Source organism: Stegodyphus dumicola, chromosome 10 (assembly GCF_044657685.1).
Source record: "Stegodyphus dumicola isolate Sdum_Otavi_A_Nest chromosome 10, ASM4465768v1".
Classification (NCBI taxonomy): Eukaryota; Metazoa; Arthropoda; class Arachnida; order Araneae; family Eresidae; genus Stegodyphus; species Stegodyphus dumicola.
In genome coordinates this window covers 93,133,812-93,159,367 of record NC_140777.1, presented here as the reverse complement: position 1 = coordinate 93,159,367, position 25,556 = coordinate 93,133,812, and the positions used below count along the sequence as shown (strand labels likewise).

The following is a 25,556-nucleotide window of genomic DNA, read 5'->3' as shown; positions in this document are numbered from 1 at the left end:
CGCACCCGCTGAAAATTTTAAGTTTTAAATGCATAAATGCTGCAGCATTTCTTCCGGAAATTACGGTAAATGTTAAGATCATAAGAGTAATTTTTTATACTGAAATCATATCACAGATCAATTTATGTATAAATTTCTTCATAAGTTTTCTGAAATAACATGAATAAAATATCAAATATTTTGTTTCACTCAAGTATGATGTCAAATCTATATATCTCTAAATACGTAAATACACTGGTTATCATAAATTAAGGAAAAATCATGATTACTGAAAAAGTTACATATTGAATTTAATGAAACTTACCCACAATATACAACACATAGTAAGGTATCAAATAACATAAAAAGAAATTACCAGACAAATATGGTAGTACAGAAACTAGCACATGTATAAAACGAGCAAATCGAAAATGTCAGTTTGCTATAGGAAAAGTACCTTCAATATGGAATATGATCGCCTCTAGAAGCAATACAGCACATACAGCGATATGTGATGCTTTCAATTATGCGGTCTATCAGTTCCATAGGAAGCGAGAGCCATTGCTCTTGCAAAGCAGTTGCAAGCGCGACAAGGGTTTGAGGGGGCAGATTGAGAGCAGCTAGACGTCTCCCTAAAGCATCCCAAACGTGCTCGATAGTATTCAAGTCTGGGGATCGAGCTGGCCACTCCATGCACATAATTGTTTCCTGTTGAAGATAATCATCTACGATGCGAGCCCTGTGGGGTCTTGCATTGTCGTCCTGTTACAGGAAAGCATCACCTATTGCCCCGGCATATGGGCACACATAAACATCAAGGATGTCATCTCTATAAATCTGAGCATTCATGGTTCCCCTTGGTAAGACATGGAGGTCTGTGCATCCACCCAAAGAGATGCCACCACAGACACAGACACTGCCCCTTCCATATGCATCTCTTTCACGAAAGTTTGATGGATGATAACGGGTTCTAGGTTCTCTCCATATCAAATAATGCCTACTATCGCTTTCTAGATTAAACCTGGACTCATTCGTAAAGAGAACTGCCCTCCATTGATCAGGCGCCCAGTGGACATGTTGTCGTGCCCACTGAAAATGGTCTCTCCTATTGCGTGACGTGAGGTGCATACAAGTAGCTGGTCGCCTCGCATACAGACCACCTTCGTGAAGCCTTCTATGCACAGTTGACGTTGACAAGTAGTAGCGGTTCTATTCCTGCGTGCATATAATGTCAAATATCGGTCATCGGCGCTCGTCATAGCAGTTGGCCGTCCTTGGTGTCATAGCAGTTGGCCGTCCTCCTAGATGCCAAATCTGTGGTTTGAAATTGCCTCCAAAATCTATGAACCACAGAAGGACTCGCATTTAGCCATCTGGCTACTTCTGTTTGACTTTGTCCTGCCTCTAGTCTCCCAATGGCTCTCCATCGCAGTTTTGCAGGCAAATGATGCCTGGAGGTCATTGTTACGAATAGGCTATCTCAAATTTCTGATGTCACTGTCACTGTGAAATATGTGGGCTTGCTCTCAAACATGGACTTTTATGCTCCTCGCAGATGACGTATTTTCCAAAAGCAGCGCCACTAATTTGCATATCACAGTTTTACTCAGCTACTCTTATTTGGTAACATATTCAAATTTTACATGGTTTGGCTTATTTTTGAGGGAGTTATCGCTATTTTTGTGATTTTTCCTTAATTTATGATAACCAGTGTATCCCACAAGTGTGAATTATGTTATGAGATTTGCATTCGGTAATTTATGATTATTGCTTTTACAGGTTCAGTTTTTTGTTCTGGATGAAGCAGTAAGTTTTTACCTAGTTTTTGTAACACATATTTGTTCAGAAATTATTTTTTATTAATTTAATGTAAAAATTCATTAAAAACATTTTATGTATTTTTAGTCACTTAGTTAATTTAATAGTGTAACTGAGTTTCTAACATAAAAATTGTTCAGTTATTCTAAACTGAAAAGAAAATGTTGTTAAATAAAATTAATTTTAAACCATCTATTGTAAAATCTTTTCCTTAAAACTTTTTATGAAAAAAATAATTTTTTTTAAATGTGATATTTGAACTTTATTATAAATCTGTATTATATAATTTTGAGTGTGCATTTAACTCAAATTTTTAGTATAATCAGTAAAAGAAAAAACAGTAAATACATTAAAGTCATGAATGTAGCTGAGAATATTTTAATGAAGAAAAGATAAGTTTTTGTAATAAATTAATGATTTCAATTTGTCTCAAGTTAAAGATGTAGGCTAAAGATATTAAAACTAAAATGATAGGCACTAATGCTATTTCTTTTTCTTCATTCGTTGCTGAAAAATGTGATCAAATTTTAAACACATAAATTTAGTTGTTAGAAAGAAGGAAAAGTAGAAGCATACTAATGTATAAAAAAATGCCATGCGAACTAGTTATACAGTAAATTTCTGAAAATCTTGTATTTTAATGTAAAAAAAAAAATTCTGTGAATGAATGGTTCTAATTTGAGATTAAAAATACAAAATTATAAACAAGGTAAAGGGTTTGTTTATGATAATTGGTACAGAATCATATAATGTAGTCATGGTTTTAAAGTAATCAAATCACAGATATTTTAGTAACTGGTATTAGAAAATATTTATTAGAAATTTGCTAATTTTTTTCACTATTCAAACTGTTAGTTATAGTATTGTCTTAATGGATCTATGTAAAATATTTAATACTTGTTTCTGAATTTCTTTCTTTATAATGTTATAAATGTATAATTATCAACAATTTAAAAGTTGTTTAAGTGTGGCAACAGAATAGTAGATTCATTGCCAATATAGAGAAACTAAGCTTCGCAACAACAAAGATAATGTCTTCCTTTATTATTGTGAATTAAATCATGCTTAATCTATTCTGTAATTAACAATCAAGTTATTAAATTATCCCATATATTGACTCAGCATGGCTTCCACAACAAATTAAGTCAGTTTCTATGCCATCAGTGTCTCTTTGCTGAGTGAGAACAAAAGTAAACTTTTAGTTTTGTACACCAAAAGCTAGCTGGCCGAATTGCTTCTTTTTTTGTGTAGAAACTCTAATTTTAATTGTAAAAGTTGTTCTTTTAAATTGTTTTAACTGTATTTATGTTTTATATTTTTCAATTTTTAATCAAAATATTTTAGGTTTTAAGTATCTTTGCCTTGTCACGAAGTGATACCTTAATTAATTGAATGAGAAAATATATCTTTAAGGATATTCAAGGAAATAAGTTTAAATAAAATGCAGGAAAAAATTGTGAATAATTTAATATTATGTGCAAGGAAGTCGGAGTGTACACATCAGATTTTTTTTTTTTATTATTATTATTTTATTTTTGCATTCTATTTCAGGATGGTTTGCTCTCTGCTGGCTATGGTGATTTGATTAATCGAATCCATCAACAGATCCCCAAAATAACTCCCGATGGTAAACGATTACAGGTTAGTGAGGCCAATTAATTTTATAGCCAATGAAATTATTCTTAATTGTAACACCTACAGCAGAAATCTTAGTGATAATTTTTAGTACTATCATTAAAATTTTTGACTAATCAGAACCCACTCCCTTTCCAGTCCATTTAATTTTGGCTTATTCAAATTCAGCTGTTTATGAAATCAGAAAATATTAACTTCAAAAATTAATAGCATACATAATATATACTCGTAGAAAATGCAAAGCTTTTTACTCTGAGTATATTTAATAGCTGTATTAGCTTATTTTACGAGCAATAACTCTGTTTGCTTCAAAACTGTCTCTGGGCATATGTAAATAGCAAAAATTGTGTGTCATTGATAGCTATTTTACTGAAAAAATTTATTACAAAGTATAATTTCTGCATGCCATCTTACCAGATTTAAACTGATGATCTATAATGCGGAAAAATCGATAATCCGTAATCGCCAAAGTCCCGACGAGTCCGGATTAAAGACTTTTGACTGTATCTGAAAAACTCTGAATGCTTCAAAAATATTCCAGAGCAAGCAGGTGTTACATAGATTAATCGTACAAAAAATAATATGAAAATTAAGTTTTTGTTTAAGTTTTAAGTCATTTAAGTTTTCATTATTTATAATGAAAACTAAGTTTTATTAAGATCATATTGAAATACTCTTTGCAATCATTATAGTTTGATGACATAGTACTGAGTTAAGAAATAGATTAAGTTTAGAAATTTCAGATTAAGATTATATATTATTATCATCCCCATGTGTTGAATTACTTCATTCAGATTTTCCTTTTTTGTATTCCATTCAAATTAATTTAATTATTTGATTGAAATAATTGATTCAGTTTAAATTTTGTCCAATTTTAGGCATTTTTTTTTCTTTCTTTTCTTTTCTTTCTTTCTTTCTTTCTTTTTTTTTTTTTTTAAACTTTGGCTTTCCAAAAGCCTCTTTTCATTTACAAATTTTTTTACCAATTTTATTTTCTTTAGTTTGAAATTTAAGTATTTATGTAACGCACTGCTTTTTATTTACCCAGTGGTTTTGCTGGCTTTTTATTTTGAGAAGCATTTTGAGCTGGCTTTGCCTGTTTACTTCTGCTTATTGTTACAGTATTTTTGTTTTGGGGTCACACCTGAGCAGATTATATCCTGATGATTAATTGTTAATGAAAGTTTTGGTTTGCAATTAATTTGATTGGTCAAAAAGGTATCTGCATTAAAATGTTATGTAACGTAAAAAGATCTCGAATCCAGGAGAACAGATGAATTTAGGGGGAGAGCATAAAATCTAGAATCGTTAATTTTGAAATCGCCAATTATTTTTTTTTAAACACCTATCATACTTTGTTATATCTTACATGCATATATATATACATTCTTTTGCAAAAAAATCAAAGCACCCTGAAGGAAGTGGTTGTTTTTGATGAAATTGAATATGTGTATAGCTTATACACACATAATGAAATGATTAAAATATCAAGGTAATAGTACCTGCTCACAGCTCACAATCACCCATTGAGTATTTAAATTAGTAGTTGGTCGAACTGCCCCTGGTGGCAATGCATGCCATAATTCGTCGAGGCAAGGAGTGGTAAAGGTTCCTAATGTCATTCTGCAACACATTCTGCCAGGCATTCATCAGTTGTCGCTCCAGATCTGCCATAGTTTGTGGTGCCCGAATCTGGCGGCCTACCATGTCCCAGACATACTCAATTCCTGAAAGGTCTGGAGACCTTTCTGGTGAAGGAAGAGTATCAACCGCTCGGAGGCAGTCCAGAGATATGCGAGCAGTAGGTGGCCTGACATTATCTTGTTGGAAAATGGCCTCAGAATGAATTGCCATGAAAGGTAATGCAACCAGCCGCAGGATAGTATCAACATATCGTTGAGCTGTTAAAGACGTATGGAGAATGACTAAAGATGACCTGTGGTCATAAGAAATAGCCCCCCAACACCATCACACCAGGGGTTATTGGCTGTATGCCTTTGTAAAACACAGACTGATTGGGACTGCTGGCCCCGTCCTCTTGCACACAAACACGGTGGTCATCTTCTTCAAGAGTGAAGCAGAGTTCATTGCTGAACACTATACGATGCCAGTCTGATGGCAACCATAATGATCAGCTGGGGCACCACTCCAGATGACTCCGCAGATGTTGTGGGGTCAAAGGCAAATATCTTAAAGGCCTCTGTGAGTGTAACTCCACCTCGGAGACAAGCGCTGTGAGATGGTGGACGGTACCACGGGAGGTATAGACATGGCTGTAGTGAGTTGAATAGTCGACAATGATACTGTTGGGGCTTTCAGGCCTTGCGAACAATCATCTTATCTTGCCTCGCATTTGTGCTCCTTGGCCTTCCAGAGCCTTCATTTCGTCGACAATTTCCTTGTAGCAACCATTGCTGCCAACATCTTTGCACAGTAGTGTCTGTACGCTGCGGGTGGCTGCCTATTTCTCAGTATGACCACCCAGCTTCGCGCAATCGTACAATGCAATCACATTCGGAGTCGTTTAGTTGTCTGTAAGGTCTTCATTATTGTCGTAATCGTATCTTTAGTTGTTTTTTTACAGAACTACAATGGCAACAACAAAAAAAAGATAAATTTTCTGCCTCTGTTAGTGGTATTATACTTTGTGAATTGTGCAATGGAAATGTGCGCTATGATCGCAATTCCCGTTCATTTGCCTTGAAACTTTGATCATTTTGATGTTCGATCAAGATGTTTTTACATGCCAAATGTCATCAAGATCGCAAAAGTCCTTCTTGGTACTTCGATTTTTTTCCAAAAGAGTATATATGTAAATATACACACACATACAGGGTGTTTGCATATTTTTTTAATGATTTTGCAAAAATTAAAATAAACAAACCTTAGAATTTTATTTTCTAATATGTTCAGTCTAATAGACCTTTTTTTGAAATATCAAATTACATCTTGATTTTCAAGATAAAAATTGTTTTCTTAAAACATCAAGGTTCATTTTATTCCACTCTCCTTTATAATCTTCCAGAGTCCATCCAATGTTTTGGGATGCAACTTATAAAGAGCTTGTTTTAAAACTCCAATTCATAGGAAACAACAGGGGACTTGGGCGTTATGCATTTAACCCTTTCCGGCACGCTACCTTTCAAAGTTGGAATTTCGATAAAAAACAAAAAAAAGGTAGGCAGTATAATTAGGCCTAGAATAGTACACAAGTAAAATTTTGTGAAGATAGCACTTATCGTTTTAATTTTGTGGTGTGCCCGTTTCGAGCACATTGTTTGAATAGAGCTTCGAAAAGAGTGCCAAAATGAGCATTGCTGGGAAGCGCATAAAAGAGCAAGAGATTTTACCTATGATTAAAAAACCGTAGATTCTGAATATTTCTTATTCTGAATTCTGTAGCAGATTTAGCATTACCCAGGGTGTGCCACGGGGAGGCATGCTACAACTCCCTTAAAAAGGCTCTTCTTGGTTATACCATGATTACATGCATATAAATGAAAAAAAGTAACATGGATATATGATATTTACATTTCGTATTTACACTTTAGTCTATTTTTTCATGGTGGTAATTTTTGAAGAATGTAACACCACCTTTGAAAAAGCACAAACCAATATTGCATGTTTTGCACATGTACCAGAGCACTTTCAGTGCTTCAGAAATGGTCAGCCCTCTCCAATCTGTTTTGAAAAGTATTAAAAATAAAATTAAAAAATAAAACTAACATTATATCTACAATTAGAAATTATAAACTATAAAATAAAATAAAGGTCTGCAACTCAAAACTATTAAACGTAGCGACAGTGAATCTTTGAACGAAAGCGAAAGAGAAGAAGAGAACTGCTCTAGTGAAAAATCAAACAGCTAACTGATAAAATTACCATTGATCTTCAGAAAATCACCCCAGCAATTTGGATTACCAAACGTCCACTTAAAAAAAGAGAGAGAGAAGAAAGAGAAAAACGGGAAATTAAACACAAATGTGGACCCACCTTTCTGTTGTCAATGAACTGACCGATGAGATGCGGAGAAACAAAGAACACAGATTCTCAGTTGTCCTAGATTATCGGTGAGCCCGGTCTGGGCACACCTTGGGTTTGCCGTTTGATTTTAGGCAAGATTTCAAGGTAAAAATTTAAAACTAATATAGAAGAAGGAATAGCATACAGCCAAAAAAATAACATAGAAATTTCTTTTCAAACAATTCCTTTTATACCCTAAAAAAATCTGGGGGATTTCTTTGAAAAATGAGGGCCTCAAAAAACTAAACATGGCTAAAATATATGAACTGGCTTGTGTCGAGCTGCCATCTACTATAAATAAAGAAGGTTCAGAATAACCTATAGTAACATATAAATCCTTTTTCATTCAATTTTTGTGTGAGTACAAAAGGAAATTTATGGGCACACCCGTGCCGCAAAAGGTTAAAGGGAATAGTTTCAATTCCGGTTTCATTTCTCATTTTTTCAAAAAATAGACCAGTAGATTTTAGAGGTATGGCTTGGAGCCTTATCCTAATGGAACTTAACATGGTGAAGATTGTATGGTTAAAGTGATAGAATTTCTCCTTTAAAAATAGGTGTTAAAACATATTTCTGATAGTAGTCCAAATTAATTTTGACATTTTTTTCTACTTTCTTTATTTTAAGTTTTCCATTATAAGAGAATCCAGTAATAACCATAAAACCTTTAGATAAATTTTCCTTGTTTTCTCTGAACCAATATATTAAGGCTTTTTTTCCTCTTTTTCTATTACAATCAGATAATTACATGCAAGCCTCATCATTTGTAACTATATATTTCAATTTTTCACCTGCCAAATCATTTTCATAGAGCAATCTCCACATAATCTTACACTGAGAAATATATTTCGACGTTAGGCGATGAACATCATGTTTTTTTGTTTTGATATCAAACTGATTTTATAATTTTGTTCACAGTTCCTACAGAGATATTTAAAGATTTTGCAATAGCTCTTCGGGGGCTGAATCTTCCTTTAAAACATGAGATGTCAAATCTCAAGTCACATCACATTTTTTTGCCTTTTTCCCTGTCAGATGCAAACTTTTCTTTTCTTTCATATTAGTTATGTCATTTATTTTATGTGTAGAAACATTAAATCAATGTTTTTCATATCTTGTTTTAATAATTGAATAAGACAGTGCTTTTCGGACAGTGCAAATATATAGCCTTTGATGCAATATTTACTTTCCAGCGACATTTTAAAGAGAAGAATATTTTTAATGCTGCAATAATTAAATGATTATTTAACAATAATTAAACCTTGTATTTTAAAATTAATATTTAAATTCATGGAGAAAATCAAAATCATTACAAAAATGTGTAAACACCCTCTATATTACAATATCAAAAATTTTTATTTTAAAACAAAATTAACTTAATATTTTTTCTACGCAATATATTGCTGAAATTTAATCAATTATAGATAAGAAATAAGAAATTTAGAGCCTAATCCACGAAGACACGAAAAAAATAAAATTAAAAATCCCCAATAAATATATAAAAAGTTAACCAATCATATTACACCAGAAGAATTACTGATATGAGAAATAAGAAATATGTAATAATGCAAAAGCTGTAAAAAGGGAGAGGAATGTAATCAAAATTGGATTTAACATTATCGAGAGAAGGTAGATCAGATTCAATTGAACCCCTGTCCCCCGAAAAATTACTGCATTTCTATTAATCTAAAATTAGCTGATGAACCATTCTAAATTATTTAATTATAACAGTTCAGCAAAAAATGAGCTAATTTTGGATTTTGGGATAATTTTGGGGACAGGGGCTTAGTTGAATCTGATCTACCTCCTTTTGATAATGTTGAATCAGATTTTGATTGCATTCCTCTCCCTTATTATATTATTTTTAGTTTTATATAATTTGTATTCTTGTAATTTTTGTATTTCCTCTGTCTATAATTTTTCTGGTTTAACACTATTGGTTAATTTTTACATATTTAACAGGGATTTTTAAATTTTATTGATTTTGGATTTTATTTTTTTCGTGTCTTTGTGGATTAGGCTATAAATATCTTATTTATGTATATATATATATAAAGCAAATGTAATTTTACAACTGCTATATTAATACAGTTTATATTGTGATTATTTGTAAATCTTAAACTCTGTATTTCCCTCATGATTCATTCATTCTTTATTCACTGCATTTTTTGTTATGCAGTGAAACTGTTGATACATCTTTGTTTGGCTACAAGGCCCAGTAGTTCCGAAAATATGGATATTCCTGGTTTAATGTTTATTTTATACTGAATCCAGGGGCTTTGTCCATTCATGTTCTGCAACCCTTATCCCCACTCCCACCTGAATTTTTCATTCTTGGACATTGGCTAAAAGGAGAGTGTATTAAAAATGATCCAAGAAGTCAATATAATATAAAAAGTTCCGGAAATTCTGCATGAAATGCTGCAGCAAGTGGCTTCTGAAATGTTCATATTTTGGCATCATGCAGTATGAAGAATGATATGAACACTTACTTGTAGTAAGAGAAATCACCACAAAACTTTTCTACTTTACGTACAGGAGTACAAGATACGTAAAGCTGATAAGCATATTTACTCAGTATTTTTAAAGTTAGATTTAGAGGCTATAATTTACTATATTATAAGTAAAATTTCCTGCATAGGTATGTTGGCCTCTAAGTTTTCTTCAGTTCTCTATATACTCATATTATTACTACACTATCTATGAAGCATTAAGATTCTTTGTTTTTGTGTATGCAAATAATTAATTTCAAATTTAGGGTTTTCTAAGTTTATTTATAACTAATATAATATTTTGTGAGTTTAAAAACTACCTTAAATAGTCTTTGCAGAGAACCATTTAGCTATTATTATTTGTAGCATTATTTTTAATAATTTACTGGATTAAATGGTGCTTTATAATTTTCAGATGGTTGTGTGCTCTGCCACTTTGCATTCATTTGATGTTAAGAAGCTTGCAGTAAGTATTCCCCATTTAAAAAAAAAAAAAAAAAAAAAAATGTGAATATGGTGCTGTGATGTGTTAACTGAATGGTTATTACACTCAGGATGCTTTAAATCATACATAGCAGATACTTGCCATTGTGTATGTCTGATATTACACTGTCAAAATTAAAGGATGTAAACGGAAATATTATCAGGTTCAATGTTTCTTCTAACCTTCTTCGGAAACATACAATGACCTGACTAGAACAGAGAGCTTACTAAAGCTATGTTCACTAATTGTAGTAAGTAGACAGGATACAGACGAAGGGTATACAAAACCCTTTATTTTTTTTTTTTTCTTTATATACAATGACTTCCGTACTTCGGAATACAATGACCCTCCACTCGGGGTCTAACTTAAAAGATATCAAAATAAAACTAAACTCTAATTTAACTTTAGAATAAGATTGGCCTTATAATAACAGGAAGCGTATGTAGCACAGAGACTGTGAACACTACAATACGTTTAATTTATCAAGAGGATTAAAACCTCTGGCCTGGAAGGCAAAGTAGCAACTGCGTAACTTCTAAGGTAAGCGGCCTGCTTCGAACTCACGGCTTCCTCTCCTCCTGCTTGGCAAAAAGGCCACACTTAAATACTTGGCGTTCGCCAGACAACTTTGCATAAACTCCTTCACGCTTATAATTCTGGCCGGAAGTAGAAAATAAGAAGTGATAGTAAAGATTTAAAATAAAATAAACGTTAGTAAAACTTAAGATCCTTACATACTTCCCGCCAGAGTTAATTAGTTTGAAACTGAGGTCTAAAACGACCTTGTTGAAAACTTTTAGCTCTAGAAACTAACGCGAGGCCAAACTTTTACAAACATAACTTAGCTAGAAACTAGAAAATTTTAAAAGAAAGAAATTTGTTACAATAGCAGCTCCCGGAATATACAACAATCTTTTTTCTTTTTCATCTGTACTGCATCAAAACAGGAGCTTTATTCAATTCTGGTTCCTTCCAGAGATCTGGAAGGAAAACTAGTTTAATGAAATGTTACAGAATGACATTGCAAATAACATATAGAATATACTTTTCTTAACATTCTTATTTCATTCATGACTATTTTAATTATCTCTCCCCGTGCTCTCTGACATGTGTTGTAAAAACACCAAACACGAATGTGTTTCTGTCTATGTGTTCAACACTTCCTCCTACAATCAAAACACTAACGTGTTAAAATTCAACATACGAGACCTCTTAACACACCCTAATTTCAACTCTAGACCCTGAGGTACTATTCTGAAAGTGGCTAACTCTAAAGTGTAGCGTCAGAGAGCCTAACTACATCATTCAACCTTTAACACATATTCACCATGATTTAATCTTTACAGTCACACGAATAACAAATTTTTTAACATTACTTTCACTTTTACCATATCACGTTATTTCTAAACATTCAAAATAACAGTTCACATGTATACAAGAACATATCAAGATGCCGTTAATTTTACACATTTGAAAACATACATTAGTAGTACATTGTTAACTTCTATTCTTTTCAAAGCAAGTGCCAATTCTTTCTACATTGAAATAATACTACATTTCAAAAAGTCTTTCAGACTAAAACTTCTTTCTTGTTAGAATGTTTTAAGTAAAATTTATACAATATTTAAGTCTTTATACAACGCTATTATACATCAACTTTAGTTTTACGCGCGAGTAATTGAAAAACATAATAAGAAAATCGGTCACAACTCATTTCTCGCCCTTTTGGCGATAAAGGTAGACCTCGCATGAGGTAAAACTTCTTCAAATCTGCCACTTGCAGTAAGAATGAAAGATTAACTTAAGTTTGTAAAGTAACACAAAATTTTACTTATCTTTGTAATATTCAGACATCCTTTTCTGGGCCCAGTCTTTAAAGGTGCTGCAGACCGTAGCTTGGTTGATCCTCCTTCTTGTACGGGCTCGCCCTTCAGTGCTTTCCTCTGGAAGCTTCCGTTTTTCACCACTACGGCCACCCTTGAACATCTTCCTTCTGTCCTCTGCTTGTGGTCTTGGCCGTTTGAAGGCAGCTGGTCTTGGTGGAACCGGGAAACTTCTGTCGTGATCCTGCTTGGACCTCGTTGTTGGCCGTTCAAATTTTTCTTGTACTTTTTCCTCCGCCGCTGATGGCCCTTCCGCAGTTCGGCGACTCTTGCTGCGGAGAGTTCTGTCGGATGAGTCAATCTTCCGTTTCACAGCCGGGTTATAGTTGCCGTCCTTTCTCCCGGTCTTTTCCACATACGTCGTCCTTCTCCCTTCTTCATTCTGGGGGTGTTCGTGAACTCTGTTTTTTGGACGGTGGAACGGCTTCTTTTTCATTGTACCTTCAATTTTTCCGCGGGGCAATTTTCTTTTCACTTGCTTCTGTCTCTCATTGGCTTGCCCTTGTACTTGTCGTTTTCCCACCTCTGGAACTTGTACCTGCGATGTCTGCCGTACCGGATCCTGCAAAAGATCTGAAAAGATTTGCATTTTATTACGGTCATAGAATGGTTTTATCTGGTCAATGTTTGCGGAACAGGTTTCACCATTTCTTGCCTTTAATACTACAACAGCGTGAGTTATTTTTTCTATAACATATGGTCCTTCAAAGCGTGGGAAAAATTTGGCAGTTTTATCTTCTGGTGCTGAAGAAAGTGAATGCTTAATTTTTAGTACTTCATCCCCTACTTTATAAGTTACTCCCCGTCGTTTCAAGTCATAATACAATTTTTGTTTTCTTTGTGCTACTTCTGTATTCTTTTTTGCTTCTTTTATTAGTTTTTCTATATCACCCATTTTAAATTCTGGGGCTCTTTGTTGCACATAAAATAGTTTATCTAACGGTGTTATAATCTTTCTGCCTAGAAATAACTCAGCAGGAGTTTTTCCCGTTGTATCATGTTTTGCGGTCCTAAGGGCGAAAGCAAATTCATTGACATAGTTATCCCAGCTTTTATGAAAATTTTTAACATAACTACGGATAATTTTCACTATATTTCTGTTGACCCGTTCCGCTATATTTGATTGCGGCCGATACGGGACCATTTTTAAATGACGTATGCCCAGTTTTTGGCACATGTCTTCAAATATATTACTTACAAATTGAGGACCATTATCCGATATAACTTTTAGGGGCGCCCCGTATTTTAAAATATATTTATTTAAAATAGAATCGGTAACTAATTTCGCGGAGGCTTGTTTTAAGGGAACAATTTCGGTCCATTTACTAAAATGATCAACTATAACAAGGAGATAGCGACTTTTGTTTAACTGACTTTTTGGGAAAGGGCCCAATAAATCGATACCGATTATTTCATTTGGAAATTCGGATTTAATACTATTTAGAAACCCGGCCGGGCGGAAATTAATATAATTAACGGCTTGACATGTTGGGCAGGACTGGACATACGCCCTTGTTAACTTTTGCAGTTCAGGAAAGTAGACTGCCTCGCGTACGCATTGAGTAGTTTTTCGAATACCAGCATGAGAAGCTAAAGGGCTGTCATGGAGCTCTTGCAGGATATTTAATCTAAGACTAGCTGGGATAACAGGTCGAAATTCGTTGTTGGAATTCGTAGTTTTTGTATAAAATAATAGACCATCTATTAGTTCGTAATGGGCCGCCCTATTTCTTATCGCCACAATATCTTGGTGGCTAAAATTTTCAGGATCCTTCAAATACTCATAAATACTTCCAAACTCAGGATCCTTACCCAGTTCGGTTATTACAGTTTCTCGGGAATTTATTGTACACGCTGTCAGCATTGCAACTTTTACGGTATTACCCTGTTCGTCTAATTTAATTCGTGACAGGGCATCTGCTACGATATTTTCCTTTCCGGGGGTATGCTTGATTACCAGATTATATTCTTGCAGCTTGAGTGCCCATCTTATTAACCTTGGGGATAAATTTTTTCCAGAGTACAATCTAGTTACCGCCGCATGATCAGAATATACTGTTATCGGCGCCTTTCCAAAATAGACTCGGAACTTTTGCACTGCTAACAGAACTGCAAGTGCCTCTCTCTCGGTCGCGGAATAGTTTCTTTGTGTTTGATTTAAAGTTCGGCTAAAAAATGCTACTGGCTGCTGATTTTGCGAGAGTACCGCTCCTACCGCATAATCCGAAGCATCCGCTGAAATTTCTAAATTTTCATCCTTTTCAGGAAATTTCAACACAGGGGCTTGCGTTAATGCTTGTTTTAATTTTTCGAAAGCACTATTGGCTTCGGCCGTCCACGAGAATCTTGCCTTTTTCCTTTTTAATTTTAACAATGGCTCAGCGATAGCCGCAAAATCTTTTATAAAGGACCTATAATATGAACAAAGTCCTAGAAAAGAAGAGAGCTTCTTTGCCGTGTTTGGAGTCGGATACTTTTGTACAGCGATTATTTTTGATTCATCTGTCTCGATCCCTTTTTGCGATATTTTGTAACCTAAATATTTTAATTCAGGGGCTGCAAATTTGCATTTTTCGACATTAACTTTTAGACCGGCCTCATTTAATAAAGAAAACACCTGTCTTAAATCCTGTACATGTTGGTCTAGATTATCACTAGTAATAATGATATCGTCTAAATAGATAAATGTGGACTTTCCGAGAACAGGTCTTAACACAATGTCCATGCATCGCTGAAATGTTGCTGGGGCGCCTGAAAGGCCAAACGGCATTCGCAAAAATGCATAAGTGCCAGACTTGGTTATAAAAGCAGTCTTAGGCACGTCCTCAGGCCTGATCCCTATTTGAAAATAACCATTCGTTAAGTCTAAAGTTGTCATAAATTTGGTTGATTTTATGTTCCTTAAAATTTCTTCTATAATCGGTAACGGATATACCGGATATTTCGTTATGGAATTTAATTTACGGTAATCAATAGCGAATCTCCACCTTTTTGGATGCTCCAAAGGATAATCATTATTTTTCTTACATAAAACCACCGGACTAGCATAACTACTTGAGATAGGCGTTACGATCTTTTTACGTAGCACATCGGTAATATGCCATTCTATAATTTTTTCCTTATTCTTATCATACCGGTATGGTTTTTGACGAACCGGCAATGCATCTCCGGTGTCAATACTATGGTTAGTAACCTGGGTAAATCCTGGAATATCACTAAATAAGGAAGCAAATTCACTTACCACTTGTCGGATTCTATCTTGCTCGTCATTAGGCAGGTGGTCGAGATTTACCCTTGGCGGTTCAACCTTTTCTACACGCACTGGTTTCATCGTCAGCTTAAGAGACGCTTCATTAAAATCCAGTGTAGCTTGTGCGTCTGAAAGAAAGTCTATTCCTAGTATTAAGTGTGCTTGCAAATTCTTTACTATAAAAAACATCACCTTTACTTGTTCGTCCTTGATACGGATGTACAAAGGTACTTTACCTACGCACTTACATTGTTCTCCTTGCGCCGCTAATACTGTTGTATTATCCGCATTATATATGCGGTATTTGCGAAAATACTTTCTAAAAAAGACTTCTGCCACACAGGAACACTGCGCGCCGGTATCCAGGAGTGCGGTGGCCGGGATATTATTTACCAAGACTTCAATCTTCGGAAGAGTTAAATTTTTCACCATTACTGTATTTAACTTGTAGGAAGAGGGGTTTTCGTGGCCTTCGGATTTCCGCACCCTCTCGTCAGCAGAAATCCGTTTTAGTTTAAATTATTTTTTCTTTCGGTGCTTTCCTTCTTTCTCCACTGGCCTTGAGACTTTTTTCCTGGGTTGCTATTGAACTGTCGACGTTCGCCGGCTGTTTTTGAATGCTCGGGTTTCCTTGCCCACTGATTCGCTTTTTCTCCGTAGCCATGTGCTTGAGTTTGCTGTAGTCTTGGCGTACCAAATTGGTTTCGCTGTTGATATTGGCGTCTTCTTTCGACGTCCGCCGTTCTTCTACTTTCAAACTGGATTGCTAGCTCAAATAATTTTTCCAGTGTAGTCGGATTTCTCAATTCAATAAAGTCTTGCACTTGGGGTAGTAACCTCGGCAAAATCACTTGAATTATTTCAGGATCCGGACGGTTTCCATACAAGAGCTTGAAAACGTGAATTTTTCTTAAAATAAAGCTCGAGAGGTTTTCGATTCTTTGTTGATATATACTGAAAAGTTCTGTTTCTAATTTCGCACGATCCCTTACAACAGGGAAGGCTTTTAGTAGGGCAGTCTTGAAATTTTCGTAGGTATAGGTGGGACTTCCTGCTTGACCCAAGAGACTTCTGCCGATACATTTGAACCAGTTAAGCGCTTGGCCCCTCAAAGCGCTGGTAGCTAAGGTAACTTTTTGAAACTCGTGCACGGGGTAGAGCATGAAGTGGTCATCCAATTTTTCCAAAAAACTGGTTACCTGTGAGTTTCCATTAAACGTTGCTTCTGGTTTCATCGAAGCGCGCATGGTCTGGACAATATACCCAAATCCTTCCAGGGCGGCAGCTGGCATTTCTGGATTCTGAGCTGTTTCTGCAGGCAGCACAGGTTCTTCTTGAAACTCGGCCATGGTTATTCTTCGTCGGGCGCCACTATCAGGTTCAATGTTTCTTCTAACCTTCTTCGGAAACATACAATGACCTGACTAGAACAGAGAGCTTACTAAAGCTATGTTCACTAATTGTAGTAAGTAGACAGGATACAGACGAAGGGTATACAAAACCCTTTATTTTTTTTTTCTTTATATACAATGACTTCCGTACTTCGGAATACAATGACCCTCCACTCGGGGTCTAACTTAAAAGATATCAAAATAAAACTAAACTCTAATTTAACTTTAGAATAAGATTGGCCTTATAATAACAGGAAGCGTATGTAGCACAGAGACTGTGAACACTACAATACGTTTAATTTATCAAGAGGATTAAAACCTCTGGCCTGGAAGGCAAAGTAGCAACTGCGTAACTTCTAAGGTAAGCGGCCTGCTTCGAACTCACGGCTTCCTCTCCTCCTGCTTGGCAAAAAGGCCACACTTAAATACTTGGCGTTCGCCAGACAACTTTGCATAAACTCCTTCACGCTTATAATTCTGGCCGGAAGTAGAAAATAAGAAGTGATAGTAAAGATTTAAAATAAAATAAACGTTAGTAAAACTTAAGATCCTTACAATATAACTTAATTGTTACTTTTTGAAAAATGATCAAAAACAATTTTGTAAGGAAGCATTATTTAACAAAAGTTACTATGTTTGCCAGTTGGTTAATCTCAAAATATTGATATCCTCTGTTTTGCAACAATTTTTTTTAATATAATGTATGGCCACTTCTGAACCTTACATCTTGATTTCATAGAATTTACCAACTTGTTGATCACATCTTGTGGAGTTACATGCCACTTAAATGCACTTTTTAGATCTTAGTGGGCTAGAGAATTCATTGGCATGCTATAATTTGGTGTCCTAAAGCATCCCTTACATTGTCAGTCAGGTTCATAATTTGGTAATTAAGCTGTCTAATTTATTCAATTGATAGCTTCTGTTTTCAAGTATTCTGACACCAGAAATGCTCAGTGCAGATGTCCTGCATCTGTGACTGTTTACAGAACCTCTGTCAGAAATGTGCGTCTCAGTGTGGTAGTCATTTTTAATTTCACTCCAAACCCTGAAACATTTCCATGGAAATAGATTTTTCATAGACTTGGCGAAGCAGGCTGTTTTCCTTTGCTCCCTCACATATCAAAACATGTCTAAAAACCACAGTTACAGTTATATCTAGACTTGCCATTAAAAATTACATGGATGCATTTATCTTTCCTCTGATGAACATGACAACAGCATCACGTAAATGGATTCCTCTGAAGGATAAAGTGACACAAACCAGTGGCTTTTCTCCATGTAATACAACTTCAAGAAATCCTTTGGCAGCAGTAGAACTGTGGCTGGTTTGAGTTCCTGCAACAGCATGAAAGTCTCAAACCAACTTTCTTATTGTCTCTTCATGGTTTCTTTGAAATGGCAATGTCAGAAAACTACCTTTGGATGTAGCTGTTGCTCTCATTTGCTTTTGACCAATTTATCTGCTAATTCAATCATTACTTAAAAATCAGTTTTAAGTTCTTTATATTGTGCTTTGGGGGTTGCTAAAATTTTGACCTCAGTTTGTGTTTAGACTTTACTTTAGTCTATGGATTAACTGCCACTTTTGCATTTCATTTTAATGATGCTTCTGAGTCATAACTAATGAATACTGATCACACTCAAAAACCATAAACTATACTCTGAACTTTATACTGTATTCATATACATTCTATTTTATATATATATAAATTCTATTTAAACTCTATAGTATATATGTTATACTAAATTTCAGCATGCGTCCACTGTACAACATGCTGTTACTTGCGTGATTTGTATATTTTATATACAAAAGTCCCATTTTGCATTCGGTTCCAGATAATTAAATAATTACATCTTTGAACATTGGTTGAAAACTTCAGTCAGTGAGCATATTTCAGATTATTCATTGATTTTGATTAGCAACATAAGAAATTTTTTAAGGTAAATTAAAGTAGATATTTTTAATGAAATTTTTCAGTTGTTTAGGATAGTTTAAGCTTACAATAAAGGAATCACCATTTTATTTTTTAAATTTATGAATTTAATGTATTGGCACCTTATATTTCAGCTTTTTTTCCCGTAAATTATTAATCTATTTATTCCTTTGAGAAAACTCAAGGTTAAATTCAATTTTAAATATACAAAGCTTAAGTAGATGATGCCTCTGCAATCTTACTGTAAGTATAGCAAAACTTTCATTTTTTGAAATTTAGTTTCAAAAATTTAATTGCTTAACCCATTAGCCTCTGGTGTAACTACCTAATATATTTTATACCAGCAGATGATTTTGTGTAGGGAATATTATGTAGATTATTTCTGTAAAAAAATATTTGCCCTCAACAATAATTTTGTTTATAATAATTAATCTCATAATTTAAGCAAAATTTTTGACTGGGTATTTTTGCTGAAAATATTTAACAAAAGAATCGCCGTCTTTATGAGTGATCTATATGTAGTCAAGGTCACCATTAATCAGCACATAACATCAATCAGATTTTATATTTGTGTTGGGAAGGAAGGGAAAACACATGTTACGCTGACGTGACGTCAGCAGAAAACAGGTAATCTCCTTTTTTACTCATTCCTTTTGATGTTCTGGTTCATGTTCTGCCTGCTTTAAAAATTCCTAGAAAAAGGTATCTTACATTAGAAGAAGCCCTTCAAAGATTTTTTGATGAAGAAACAGATGATAATAATGTTAATAATGACCAAAGGAAACTGATCTTGTTGTTGTTCCGTCAGAAATTGCAGAAGCTAGTGATGAAGAAGGGGGAATGACAATGTTTTAAATAAATGATAATAATATTTTACCAAATGATACTGCTGCGGAAGTTGAAATTCACGTAAGAAGTAAATTTCAGCCTTCTAAAAGCAGTGGTAGTCATACGAAAAAGTTTAAAAAGCAGAAAACTAGAAATGGATAAAAAAAAAGAAACCGTCATAATTGACGGTTCCTTTTTTATCCATTTCTAGTCTCAGGAAGAAAATGAAGAAAAAGATAGAAAAGAAACTAATAAAAGACAAAATACAAGGTAAAACTAGTGGAGAGGAGTAAAAACACAAAGGAAAAAGCCTCATCTTATTGAACAATACAATGCCAAAATGGGTGGAGTCGATTTACGTAACAATTTAGTAGCCAAGTACAGAATAAGAGTTTGTGGCAAAAAATGATCGTGGCCAATATTTACTAATTACACTGATGTAGGTTTGATAAATGCATGGAAAATATCACAACTTTCTACTACTGGAAATAAAAAGTCTTCTTTTGGATTTCAGATGCGAGATTGCATTATTCCTTTTGCAAACTCCTATTGAGAGTATAAAATTAGCCAGAAATAGATCAGCAACAGGAAGACCTAGAAAATTCAGCATTCAAAAAACATTGCATGGAGATGGTAGACATTTTATTGTAAAGTCCGATAATAACAAAGGACTTAGTTGTAAAGAGTGCCATAGCCAGACTGTTTATAGATGCAAAGTATGTAATGTAGCTTTGCATCATGATTGTAGTGAAGCTTTTCATGCTTGAATCTTTCAATTGAAATAATCTGTATTTGTAAAAGAAATATAATGTATATTTTAATATTAAATTAATTACAAGTAAAGTGATTTGTAGATTTATAAAACATTATACAGCTAAAAAGTAATCCAGTGCTCCACTTAAAGGAAACATCGCACGAGTACAATTCTACTCAGTAAACATCCGTAGTCTTATTCCGCTGAAGTTGCGCGAATGCAACACTCGGGTTTTCCTACAAGTAAGAGCATTTTTTAATGGGTTAAAGAAGCCGTAAGTTTAGGATCTCATTATGTGGTTTAATAATTGTTTTGCATAACTTATTTCATTTAAATTTATTTAAACCTGTATCTGAATACTATAATAGTAGTTGCATCTGAGAAAGAAAAATGTAAAAACTGTAGCTGAAATCTTTACTCAAGAATGAAAGCATTCACATGTACACATCATTAAAGTAAAACTTTAGTTTACTAAGTGCATACATAATAAAGTAAAGCAAGTTTGAAAAACTTGGTGTCATGCTTTTTTCCCTTGAAATTTGCTGTAGACATGTACTTGAAATTACAAATTTTCTTTAAAATAGGGTATAGCATGTTTCGAAAACAGTTTTTGCACTGCATGTAGAAAGGTGCTTTAACCCTTTGCGGCACGGTGACGTAAAACTTTCCTTCTGTAAACACACACACACACACACAAAAGAATAAAAAATGATTTATAGTTTACTATAGGTTACTTTGAAGCTTCGTTATTTATACTAGATGGCAGCGCAACACAAACCAGTCATATATTTTAGCTATTAGTTTTTAAAGACCCTCATTTTTGAAAGAAATCTTCCTGATTGTTTTTAGGATATAAAAGGAATTGTTTGAAAAGGAAATTTCTATGTTATTTTCTTGGCTGTATGTTAATCTCCTTATTTTATATTAGTTTTAAATTTTTACCTTGAAATCTTGCCTATAATCGAACGATGAACATCAAGTGTGCCCAGAGTGTGCTCACTGAGAGACTAAAACTAGACCAACATCTTTGTTTCTCTGCAGCTCTCCGGTCAGTTCATTGACAATAGAAAAGTGGATCCACATCTGGGTTTTATTTCCTGTTTTTCTATTTCTTTCTTTTCTCTCTCTCTCTCTCCTTTTTTTTGGGGGGGGGGCGGGGAGGAGGTTTGGTTATCAACTAAGAAATTGTTAGGGTGATTCTCTGAAGGTCAGGGGTAATTTTATCAGTTAGCTGTTTGATTTTCCTCTTTTGCTTTCATTCAAAGAAGTTTTGTTAGTGCTATATTTGATAGTTTTGAGTTGTAGTTGTTTATTTAATTTTATTTTATAGTTCATAGTTCATATTTGTTGATATAATATTAGTTTTTTTAAAAATTTTATTTTTAATTATTTTCCAAATACTAAAAGTGCTACTCAAATTGCCTTCAGATAGTGAATCTGATACAGATCCCGGTACATGTGCAAAACATGCAATATTGGGTTGTGCTTTTTTAAAGGTGGTGTCACTTTCTTCGAAAAGTAACACCATGAAAAATATAGATGAAAGTGTAAATAATGTAAATATCATATACCCACGGCAAAATATTAGGAGGTGTCCCATGTATGTGTTTCACATTAATGTTCTGAATTATACTGCTCGCTAGTTTTCAGGAGTTTTTAAATGGGATCGCAATGCCCATGCCATTGTTATAAATGTGTTTTTCATAAAATACTCTGATTTATTTTTAGATATTTTGGAATTCAAAATGAATGTATATGATTGAATATTTAAAGAAATACCACCTATAGTTCTTTTATCAAATACTTTCTGTATGTATAAGTAATGTTTTCCTCTTGTATGTTTAGTATTATCATAACATTTTAGTGTAAATAATTTAAATCTCCTCATGTGATTACATTTAGATGATATGAAAATTAGTTAGATGATAAAAAATTATTATTCAGACTGTATGAAAAGAGAATAAATATGAAATGGAGATGCAAAGTAAGCATTTTCTTTTTCTAAGACGTAAGGCATTAAAAAAAATTTCTAAGACATTAAAAAAAGAAAGAAAAAGTACATAATTTAATATGCAGCACTATCCTTATAATTTCCTAATTTTGTATTCTGTAGTATGCTTCTCTCATTGCTGCATAATGAAATTTCTCCTGATAAATTTGTTCTACTGTTTTAAAATATTAGTATAGTAGACATCATTTTCTGTAATCACTGTCAGTCAGGTATTGCTATTGAACTACTGAAGTCCTGTCCATTTGGATACAAAAACACAGTAAATACTTTGTGAACAATAATTCAGTTAATATGATCAAAATATTGTACAATAATTTTTAAACTGAAGTGAAATGATCAGATAAGGTCAGAAATTTGGACAAATATGATCACATGAAGTGGGCACATACTGTACTGTTATTTTTGAAAAGTAAAATTTTGTTGTGTAAATATTGATAGATATACATATTTTAGCATATGTAGGTAATAGATAAAGGGAGGAAAGATTCAAGGCTTTTATTGGCTGCTATGCTGCACAGGTTTTGCTGAATAAAAGAGCATATGTCTCAACCCAAGAAAGAAAAAAAAGGGAAGTACCCAAAACACCTGAAAATCAACTTGAAAATTATATAGCTGGCAAGCTGTAAATGAACCTGAATTATTGCAATATTTCTGTAGGTGGAGGAAAGCAAGAATAATACGTTTTTGCTTGTGAGTGATTTGAACTTTCTTGCATATCTTTCTGTACAAGCAACTCTTCCAAGTGGCTTGCGAGGCCAAGCTCATCAGAAATTTCATTCAGAAAGAGTGTCTGTTGGTCACCTCTAGGACCAAAAGCAAGACCTCTAATTGCTTAATCCTGCCCATTATGAAATAATATGCAATAATATTTTTATCTCTTTCCTATTTGATTTTACACATAAATTACCAAAACCATCAGCCCGAGTGCACATCGGTTGTTACAGTGTATGTAGACATGACTGTGTGCATATAGACACATGACTGTAGTTGTGATCAACTTAAATTGAGAACAGTAGGTATGCTAGAAAGCATGTGCATCTGCCGAAGAATATAGTCCTGTTTATTTCTAGCAACATTAATTTAGAAATGACATATATTGTTGAGATTAAAAGAGCTCAAGGAAAGAACATTTAATTTCTAAATTTGTATTTGAAAATGAAACAGTAACGCTGATGACTAATTGAAACATCCTGTTTTTGACAAAAATCTATGAGAGAGGGTTGTTTTTCTCACCTGATCACATTCTACAAACAATAGTGGTACTGCAAACGATCTCCACATCCCTGCCTGCATGATGCACTAAAAGAGGCATTTTTTGGCTTATGGTTATGCCCTTCTCTTCTGTAGGAGATGTTTTATTCAATACCATATTTGAAATAACCTCATGTGTAAGCAAAATCATTGAGAAATACAGACAGGCTAGAAAAGCAGTAGTGCTCCCAAATGACAACTATTTCCAGAGCAAAACTTTTTAATGCATAGAAAAGAAAGCACTTTTTAAATATGATTAAGAAACTACTCATTTTTAAATAAAATTTTTAATACAAATTAGGTGCAGTTTTTTTATTATGAGGGTAATGGACAAATGATTTGTCTGTCGAAATCAGGAAAGTGATAGTAAGTTAATATAATATTAAAATAAAACATTGCAAATTAGAGAATTAATTTAACTGCACTTTTTTATAGTTATTTTTAGTTTAAAATTTATATTGAATTTCAGCTTCCTCTATAGTTCCAGCTTAGATCAATTAAAGCAATGGTTCTCTATTATTTAATTTTCACTTATTGGTTTTAAGGATGTTATTTTCTTCTAGGAAAGATTGATGCATTTTCCAACTTGGGTAGATTTGAAGGGAGAAGACAGTGTTCCTGAAACTGTGCATCATGTTGTAAGTTTTAACTTTTTGTGAGTTTTTAATATCATGTTCTTTCTCAAACTGCTACATAAATAGAGTATTATTTTATTAAGTTCAGCATAGTAATAATATAGCAATATCTTGCATAGTTCAGGTAAGCAAATCCGTAAATATCTGGGATTGTTTGAAACTTCACTCATCTAGGAGCTTAATATATGGAAAAAATTATAAAATTCTAATTGCTTCCATAAAAATATATTTTCTCCCCCTTTTCACTATAGAATATCTTTATTACAAATATTTTTTTTTAAATCTATGCTTATTATTTATTTTTTGTGTCTCCCAACTGGTATAGTGGTTAGTGACCCAACTGGTATAGTGGCCTATGTTACAGGTTACATATGAGTGTTTGTGCCTCCCAACTGGTATAGTGCTTTAACATAGGCCTGGGTTCGAATCTCAGAGAAGGTAACTATCCTGTAACTGTAACTGGTTGTAACTGTCCTTCTCTTCATAGGAGACAACAGTGGCCACCTATTAGGTGCTTCCATAATAAAATGTCTACCACTTCTGGCCGTTGTGGGTGCAAGGCTAATTTTATTCTTTTTTTGCTCTCTAAAAATGACAATATTGTTATCTGCATATTTTTCCTTTTGTTCCATTCTCTTCATGCATTTCTTTTTAGCCCAGAAGGGCTATTAATTTCATTTTGGCATTTTGCAGTGGTTTACCATAAATGTTGGTTCACTTTTCAAACTGTGGCCACCAAATATTAGAGCCCTGTATTATATTTAAAGAAATTAAATAATGAAGAATCTGCATAAATGTATGTATGTTTCTTGCATTGTGATAAAACCACGGTTCCTTGAGCCATAAAATTTTGAATAACGTACATTTTTACCCAGATATGGGCACTAAATTTGGAATTTGTTTCATTATCTATTTCATATTTTGTAAAACTTCAACAAATTTTTTATTTATTATTTAATTTATTTTATCTCATTTGAAGGCATTCAGACAAAAATGGAGAATCTCCTGAAAAACCTTCCAAAAACCTCGCTCCAGAACTGTTGCCAGCAATGGCAGAAGTGTGTGAATGTTGAAGGGGACTACTTTGAAGGTGATAATGGCACGGGGATATGATTCTGTAAGAACAAAAATTTATTGGATCAGTCTCCTTCTTCTTCTTTTTTTTTTTTTTCTTTCCTTTTTTGA

At 33.8% G+C, this 25,556-nt stretch overlaps 1 protein-coding gene across 2 annotated transcripts in view; it reads left to right on the top strand.

The window, feature by feature from the left end:
- Nucleotides 1-25,556, top strand: part of Ddx1 (ATP-dependent RNA helicase Ddx1) — a 193,717-nt gene that overhangs the window by 131,190 nt on the left and 36,971 nt on the right. For both annotated transcript variants that reach the window (XM_035363517.2, XM_085825251.1), the window contains 4 exons: nt 1,759-1,785; nt 3,349-3,438; nt 10,363-10,413; nt 24,300-24,374. In XM_035363517.2, the coding sequence (XP_035219408.2) occupies nt 1,759-1,785; nt 3,349-3,438; nt 10,363-10,413; nt 24,300-24,374 (243 nt within the window). The remainder of the gene's footprint in view (nt 1-1,758; nt 1,786-3,348; nt 3,439-10,362; nt 10,414-24,299; nt 24,375-25,556) is intronic.